Here is a 9,273-nt window from a genome sequence, read left to right on the forward strand (position 1 = left end):
TCCCGGCGGCGTGGAGCAGCCAGCGTGCAGTGGCGTGGGCGTGTCCACCCGTAGGGTGCCGCCCGCTCTCCTCCACCTTCCATATGCAACAGTGGGAGAGTCGGCTCCTCCCACTCTCCGCCCCTGGGCGGAGGCTTTTAGTTAAAAGGCTGGCAGTGACCTGAGCTCACTGCCAGTTATTGGTTCTGTTAGCCTCTAGTCAGGTCTGTCTCAGTCTGCTCTAGTTGCTAGTCAGTGTCCTTCCAGTTTGCCTGTGAGCTCCATCTCCAGCCTTACTCTGCCTTGTAAATTCTGTTGGTCTGTTCCACCTGCCTCTTCTGTCGGCACTCTGTCCCCCGTTAGTTAAGTTCCATCTAGGTAGTCGCCAGGTCCCTAGCCAGAGCAGGGACCGCCGCCCAGTTGTCCGCCTGGGGTTAGCCAGGGCCGAGGCAAGTAGGCAGGGACAGTGGGGTGCGGGAAGTTCAGGGCACCCCACCTGGCACTCGGGGGGCAGAGTGCCGTAACAGGAACGCTGTCAGAAGCTGGTGTCTGGCTATGCACCACATTTGGCGCAGGTCATAATAGCAAAAAGTGCTCTACTTATTTCTAAAGATGCTTGACATGAAGGGGTTGAATCATTCTGAAACTACAGTAGCCATTCAAAGTAAAATTTTGTGGTGAATTTGGAGAAAGTACTTGTTATATTAGTTGTGTTGAGCTATTTTAAATCGTTCTGGCTTGATGGGTTTTAATGGAAAAAGCTGAAAGTTTGTAAATTTGCCAAATCAACCCAATGTTGAATAATTTTGATTTTATATATATATATATATATATATATATATAATTTGTTTTGACGTCACTGTACTATAAAGATGTTATAATAAATTAAAGTAATTCCAGTGTTTGCTTTTGTTTCAGATGTCGCCCTACGACTTTAATAGTGCAAAGCTGGCAAATGCTGTGAAGGACATCACCTCGTCACTAGCCAAAGAGCTTTCACAAGCCTATCACAATAATATGGAAATTCTGGCTGTAGTTGGAGCCTCCTACGTAGCGTGGAAAGGTTTTAATTTGCTGAGTGGATGTTACGGTTTCATAAAACATCAAATCTTCACTCGTATTTGTAGCAATACCAAAACAATACTGCAATATGGAGAGTGGGCAGTAGTCACTGGTAAGTGAGAATGGTAGGGAAGGATATCTTTGCATTTAATTCCATATTATATTTATATGGACATTAGAATTTATTTAAAAAATTATTTATTCAAAGAAGGACTAAAGTTATATAAATATTTAACGGAAGTCATTGAATAAATTGATTCTAAATGCACTTAATTGGCACATCTAGGGAGACCGTCTCCATTCATGATTGAAGCTTTTCTGTATAGAAATTAAATAGGTGACCCCGAAGCAGCATGAAATCAGGTGAGCAGGTTTTCTGTGGATCAGTGTGAATTAACATTAGAATGGTATAATCCAGCGAACTGAGCGACTTTGAAGAAGAAAGAAGGATGTTATAGGAGGATGTCAAGAATCGTTCTGGAGCTGCACAGTCAAGCAGTGCAGCCAAATACAACTCTGGTAATCCAACTAATGTATCCAGGTGCACAACTCATCATTTCTTGGCACAGATAAGTTATAACAGCAGATGATCAGTTCCAGCACAATTGCTTTCTCCGAGAAAAAGAAAGGGAAGATTTTATTGGGCAAAAAAACACAAAAATGGGATAATTGCACCGTGTTGATGGGAAGGGTCGAATTAAGTGCAGGCAGCATGAATCAATGAACCCCTTCTGTTAGCTGTTCAGAGCATAGCCATTTAGTGTACAGTATATTCCGCTGGGTCACCGGACGATGAGTGGGTCCAGACTAATATTATCCTGCACACACAGCAAAGCTGCATCTACCAGAGTTTTTCGGCTGTATACAATATTCCTATTGTATTGTATTATGAAGTCTTAGGCACTCCATGTGGCTCTGCAGTCCCCTCTATTACAAGAGTTCCTCAGGTTTGGTACCATGTTAGCCAGTAGAGCAAAATGTGATTGTTCCCAGCAAGAGAAACCAAGCAACCATGTAGATATGATACCTTTTAATGGCCAACAAAAATACATGATAACGAGCTTGCGAACCTCTCGGGTTCTTCTTCAGGCTAAAAATGGAATAGATCTGAAGAGGCATGAATATTTATACAAATGAATACCCCCATCAACAGCAATTCAGGGACCATAAACTTATCCCTTATCAGTGTCTAGTTAAAAATGTTTGCTACCTCTTGTAGCATTCCTGGCCTGATGACTCCCCCCCCCCCCCCAACAGTAATTCAGGGACCATTAAACTTTCACTCTCTTACCAGTGTCCAGATAGAAAAAGTTTTTTCTGTTGCAGAATTCCTTTTAAGTGCGAACCAATCACATCCATATCTGTGCCTTGTCATAAGTATGTATATTATAATTGTGTATAAATATTCATGCCTCTTCAGATCTATTCCATTTTTAGCCTGAGGAAGAACCCGAGAGCTTCGCAAGCTCGCTATTACATCATGTATTTTTGTTAGCCATTAAAAGGCATCATATCTACAAGTTTACTTGGTTTCTCTTGCTGGGAACAATCACACAAGAGTTCCTCAGTGATGCATCATGAAACAGAAGTGCCACAACCTTTTTTTTAACAATCCATGAGGAATTGCCTTTTTTTGCCTGTGTATAAAATTGGAGCGACAAGTACAGTAGGTACATTCTTGGTCCACAGCAGTGCATGAGCATTGTTTTCCTGATCTATAGAACACAAGTTTATAATATCATAGTAGTCATGAGGAACGTCTTTGTGCTGAGAATGTTTTAGAGATGTTCAGGAAAATAGTATATATCTTGCTATTCAATAGGAATATGTGTTTTTTGTTTGCCTTAGGAGCCTCAGACGGTATTGGCAAAGCCTACGCCGAGGAGTTGGCCAGTCTTGGTGTGAACATCATCTTGTTAGGCCGCAGCACTGAAAAGCTCCAAAATGTGTCTGAATCCATATCTTCAACCTACAGAGTGAAAACTCGTTTCATAGTTGCCGATTTCAGCAAGGGCCCAGAGGTCTTCCAGCCCATTAAGGAGGCTCTAAAAGATGTAGATGTTGGGATTCTGGTGAACAATGCAGGAGTATTTTATGAGTATCCAGCCTGCCTCCTTGAAGTACCAGAAGAAAAAAGTCTGGACATCATCAATGTCAACATTACCGCTGCTGTAATGATGGTATATGTAGTGCTGCCTGGTATGTTACAACGGAAGAGGGGAGCAATAATCAATGTGTCCTCAGCAGCAGGTTGTAAAACTATACCTATGATGACAGTGTATGCTGCCTCCAAGGTATTTTTTAAAGCTATAAACCTGATTCTGAATATTTTTAGATGTCACAATATACCTGAAGATTTTGATAGTTTTCATGCTCTGGTCTTTTTCTTCCTCTGCATTATATAACTGAGTGTCATATTTGCAATTGTGATAATTCACTATACCAACTGCAAATGTCAGAGTATAAGAGGTCTCAAAGTAAAGTCATGGGACTGTACATGTATGAATGCTTTATAGCCTGACAAAGCCTGTATTGCGGTACACAAAGGCCCTAGGCTTCCCTATTACAGATTTGTTACCATTTTCATGGACCTCCATATGATACCTCTGTGAGGGTATATGTATATATTGCCATATGTTCTTTATGCTTTTATACCTGTATGCAAGTTCTATTCAATGCTAAAATGAGAAAAACTTATATGTCGCCTTACATCAGATATTCCAAAAGTTTGCAAGGCTGAGAGAGATGTTTCCAGAAATTCAGAGATGATACAGAACCGAACACGAAGGCCTCGTACTTGGCTGTTTTCCCAGAAGCGCCATATCTAGATAACGACTGTTCAACTACGTACATAACTTTCACTGTCTCAGCCGGAAATCCGGACTTTCTATTATGCGGTGAATTTGAGCCAATGAGCCCATCACCCATTCCTAGTGATGAGACCAAAGGGTATAAGATCCCATGTAATCTGTAATAAAGTGCGCAGTCATGTCCCCGTGTGAGGAACTATACCAGACCTCCGTGTGTGGTGTTTTCTTCTTTACCGCCGGCAGCGGGGCATTGGGGTGGGCCTGATTGGTGCTTTACGCAGAAATTACCCTGACAATTGGCGCCCAACGTGGGGCGACAAAACCGGAGCCTGCAGCGCAGTCATATCCCCGTGTGAGGAGCTATACCAGACTTCCGTGTGTGGTGTTTTCTTCTTTACCGCCGGCAGCGGGGCATTGGGGTGGGCCTGATTGGTGCTGTACGCAGAAATTACCCTGACAATTGGCGCCCAACGTGGGGCGACAAAACCGGAGCCTGCAGCGCAGTCATATCCCCGTGTGAGGAGCTATACCAGACTTCCGTGTGTGGTGTTTTCTTCTTTACCGCCGGCAGCGGGGCATTGGGGTGGGCCTGATTGGTGCTGTATGCAAGAAATTTCTCAGACACCTCTGCATGGCACTGTAATTTCCTCTAGAAACAATGCATCTCCATGGGGGTATAATGACTTCCTAATATAAAATACGAAAAACTGGGTCGGTGGTGCAACTCTATGAACAAGTAATAGACTCTCGAGACCAGGATTAAAACCTGATTCTTCTTTATTTAACACAGGCATATTTACGCATTTTAGAAACTATGCCCCTTTCTCAGAACAGCTGGATAAAACTGCATAAAAGAAAGATAAGCTGGACAAGTTAGAAAATAAGAAAAGAAAAATAAAGAAAAAAAATACATAAAATGCTGAAGAATATGAAGAATATATATATATATATATATAAAATCTGTGAGAGTAGATGAAAAATAGAACGGATGATCTTTATTTCTTTGTGGGTCAAAGACACCACTATGGAAATTTACAATATACTTGTGCTGTATATAGCCCAAAGCAGGTACAAATGTACAAGTTTCATAGTTTCAACTATACTTTTTAGAACCATATAAAGGGGTTGTCCCAAGAAGACAACGCTCATTCATATTCCCTATTAGAGATGTCATAAGAGTGGGGTTCCCCAATCGAGACAACACTCCCACCCGCCTCTATGAGCCGGAACGGAGAGCTGCTCTGTAAGATTGGCTCCTCTCCTGGCAGCCTTTGAGCTGTCCTTGTATTACCAGGATGACTGACTGTCACGTGATGCCTGGCTGGCTGTAGTTTCAGTCAACAAAATCCGTTCATCCCCCAGGGATCACATTTTGAAGGGTTATCAATGATGGGATAACCTGTTTAAGGATGCATATTAATGTCGTAGAGATTTCTAAAATTAATTATACTATTTCTTCTAGGCTTTTCTGGAGATGTTCACCAGATCTTTGCAATATGAATATGCTTCCCAGGGAATATTTATACAGAGCTTGACTCCTCTATTTGTGGTCACAAAGATGGTAGACTTTTCTGAAAGTTTTCAGAAAAAATCCTTGTTGGTACCACTGGCGAAAGAGTATGCACATAGTGCTGTAAGAACGATCGGAGTATCACTGAGAACAGCAGCATACTGGTCTCACTCCATCCAGGTAAATATGGTGAATGACAGATAAGAAAAAGAACACAGAGATGTTAATGGAATATACTGTAATTATGCAGAGGTATCAACCAGATACAACTGCTACTGCTTACCACATCCACCAATGTAATAGTTATTCTGTCCCAAAAAGCTAATGGTGCTTAGAGAGCATGTAGTCACAGTATATCGAAAAAATAGAAAAAGTCCAAATCTCATATCTATACGTCCACCTGAGTCAAAACTATGACTATGACCATCAGATGTATCCAATTCTGAATATGAAAAATTGACCTTATGGTTTACATTGCAAGTTTTGTGTCTCTTGGACTTGACAGATTTCAGGTCATTTCCTATACCACAAATAAACTTGATCAGTTTGGTAATGTTTAAAATACTTATCAAACTTTTAAATCTTCTAATTTGGCTGTATTATCTTGAAGTTTCTTATCAAGATTCAGGAACTATTAATCAGACAAAAAAGAGGCCCTGGAAATTAAAACAAAATAAAATATTGGCAAAGACTTGCCTTTACTAAGTTGGGCTTAAGGGTGCTTTCAAACGAACGTGTGCGTACATAGGTGCGCACAAAACCACACGTCTATTATAACCATTGTTTCCCTATGGTATGTTCACATGTCCATGTTTTACAGTCGTGCAAACGCACGTACCTGCAAAACATAGGACATGTGTGCACCATAAGTCTGTGATGCGTGTCAATATTCCCTAGCAGGGAGTCGCCCTGTTACTGAACACTCTTACAGCACTGTCACAGTTTTCAGTGACAAAGGGACTCCCTGCGGGGAGTAAAGAATCCCCTGCCACAGCTGTGACCGCTGTGGCAGAGGATCGCAATGTTCTCTCATTGCTTTCAATGGGACCAACACTTCTGCAGTCCCATTGAAAGCAATGGGCTGCCAGCAAGCCCTGCAGGGATTTTCGACGAAGGGTTTTAAATATGAGCTCTTCCCTGAAAATCATCCCTAGAATGTGTTAAAAACTAAAAGAAAAAATATACTCACCTCTCCTCAGCCGCCGGGGTTCATGTGCGTTCAGCTGCGTCTTCTCCCTGCACTGCCTTGAATCTATTTCAGCAGGCGAGGTTTAAAAAACCCGGCTGGTAAAAGGGATGTATCTGATTGGCTGAGTGCTCAGCCAATCACGGGCAGTGCTTAGCCATTCATTGAATGACAGCTGAGGACTGCCTGTGATTGGTCACAGTGCTCAGCCAATCACAGGCAGCGCTTGGCCATTCATTGAATTCAATACATACCTTCTCCACTGCTCAGCCTGAAATGCACTTTACAAATCGCCATGCGTTATATGTAAATCATATTAGAATAGTTCAATGGGCAGCTCATTGCTATGTTGTGGATGGCAGTAAGTGATCATCAATGCCTCTCCCTGATTGGCTGCTGGCATTATACTTGAGCAGTCAATCAAGAACCAGGGGGAAAGGCTGACAATTGCTTACTGCACAAAACCCAAGACCACTATTCAGCTATTTATCGTCCATCAGACTATTCTAGCATGATTTACATACGATGCATCATGGTTTGAAAATGGGATTTCAGGGCTCCGGCGGCAGGCTAAGCAGCGGGGGAATTATGTATAACCTGTCCTCCACTTGTCTGCTCCTCTGCTGTACTACGGGTTTATTGGCTGCCAGATGTGCTTTAAAACAAATCATGAGGTAGCGTAATACATTATATTGTAATAATGGAAGTAAGGATTTTATTAATGAACTCTTCTTTCAGTTATCTATAGTCCACTGGATACCGGAATGCCTTTGGAAGCCTTTCATCACCTATATCTTAAGCAAAACACGAATGGAGTACCTGTCCAGAAGAAAACACCAGTGAGAAGGGCAGATCTTCAGCCACGCTTATCCCTCATGATCTACTAACACAATATCATGAAACATAATAGAGTAAAAATCCTGATAAAATAGAAGACAGTAAAAGTGCTTTTTATAGTAGAACTGTTGGAATGACTACTTTCTAGTAATAAAAAATGTATATACTGCTCATTATGTTTGGCATTGCAGCTTGGCTCCATTAACCCCTTCGGTGGCGGGTTTCTTACCAACCTGTGGTGCCCACCAGTGCAGGTTTTTTAAATGGGCCAATCATTCAACAAATTTTCCAGTCGTGTTTCAAGAGCCATAACTTTTTCATTTTTCCATTGACACAGCCATATGGGGGCTTGTTTTTTGCAGGACAAGTTCTACTTTTTGATGGCATCATTTTGGGGTATATATAATGTATTGCATAACTTTTGTAAAAAAAATTGTAGGGAGATTGGGGAAAAAAAGAAATTCTGCCACTGTTTTTTTGCATTTCATTTTTACGGCGTTCAGCATGCAGAATAAATATTGTGATAACATTATTCTCTGAGTCAGTACGATTCCGGCGATACCAAGTTTATACAGGTTTTTTCATGTTTTGCTATTTTTGTACATTTAAAACTTTTTTTTTTTTCTTAAAAGCTTGCTTTTGAGTCACCAGATTTCAAGAGCCGTATTAATTTTTTTTCCATTGCCAGACCTCTAGAAGGGCTTTTTCTTTTGTAAGATGAACTCTAGTCTTCATTTATCCAATTTTTGGGAACATGTAAAATTTTGATCACTTTTTATTCCATTTTTTTCTAGGGGCAAGATTAACAAAATCTGTAATTCTGGCAAGCTTTTTATTTTCATTTTTCACTGCGTTCTCTTAGCAGTAGATATATTATAATAAAGTAATTCTACAGTCCAGTACGATTATGCTGATACCAAAATATAATAGTTTTTTTCTTTTCTTTTTCGCAACTTTTTCACAGTTAAAAAAAAAAAAGTAATACAAGTTTAAATCACCCTCCTTTTGCCATATCTATAATTAAAAAAATCTAAATCATAAAAGGAAAAATACATATTTGGTATTGCCGCATCGGCAAAAGTCCGATATATCAAAGTAGTGCATTTATCCCACACGGTGAACGTAGTCCGCAAAAAATATAAAGAACGCCATAAATGCACTTTTTCAGTCACCCTGTCTCCCAGAAAAAATGCAATAAAAAGCGATCAAAAAGTCGTATGTATTTCGAATTGATACTAATGTAAACTACAGGACATTCCGCAAAATATAAGCCCCAGCACAACTATGTGGACGGAAAAATAAAAAAGTTATTGTGCGCAGAAGATGCAGCAGAAAATAATTTCAAAAATTAAATGTCATTGAAAAAAATACAAGTACTACAGCAAAAAAAAAAAAAACTATAGAAGTTTGGTATCGTAGTAATCGTACTGACCCATAGAATAAAGTTATCATGTCATTTTTGTTGCAGTTTGTGTGCCGTAGAAACAAGAAGCACTTAAAGATGGTGGAGTGTCATTTATTTTTTCATTTTACTCCACTTAGAATTTTGTAAAAGTTTCTCAGTGCATTATATGGTACTTTAAATAGCACTATTGAAACATACAACTCGTCCTGCAAAAAACAAGCCCTCATACAGCTACGTCGATGGATAAATAAAGGAGTTACGATTTTTTAAAAGGGGGGAGGAAAAAACAAAAAAGAGGGGGGGGAAGGAGCCACGTCATTAAGGGGTTAAATAATGTACTAACTTCCTTCTCTGGGTCATTGCGAATGCAGGGATACCAAATGTGTAATTTTGTTTTAATTTTTTAGAAAGTAAAGACAGAAAGGTGTTTTTCTGTTTCTTTTTTTACTATTTTTTTTTTATTTTTGTCCCTTTAGGGGATTTC

The 9,273-nt window shown here is 40.2% G+C and overlaps 1 protein-coding gene across 1 annotated transcript in view; it reads left to right on the forward strand.

The window, feature by feature from the left end:
* The window catches only part of LOC136582683 (inactive hydroxysteroid dehydrogenase-like protein 1), a 259,205-nt gene extending 250,154 nt beyond the window's left edge, over positions 1-9,051 (forward strand). The window contains exons 2-5 of the mRNA XM_066583868.1: positions 898-1,153; positions 2,890-3,335; positions 5,314-5,541; positions 7,286-9,051. Of these exons, the coding sequence (XP_066439965.1) occupies positions 898-1,153; positions 2,890-3,335; positions 5,314-5,541; positions 7,286-7,390 (1,035 nt within the window). The 3' untranslated portion in view covers positions 7,391-9,051. The remainder of the gene's footprint in view (positions 1-897; positions 1,154-2,889; positions 3,336-5,313; positions 5,542-7,285) is intronic.
* Positions 9,052-9,273: the final 222 nt, after the last annotated feature.

The sequence above is a fragment of the Eleutherodactylus coqui genome, chromosome 11 (assembly GCF_035609145.1).
Source record: "Eleutherodactylus coqui strain aEleCoq1 chromosome 11, aEleCoq1.hap1, whole genome shotgun sequence".
Taxonomy (NCBI): Eukaryota; Metazoa; Chordata; class Amphibia; order Anura; family Eleutherodactylidae; genus Eleutherodactylus; species Eleutherodactylus coqui.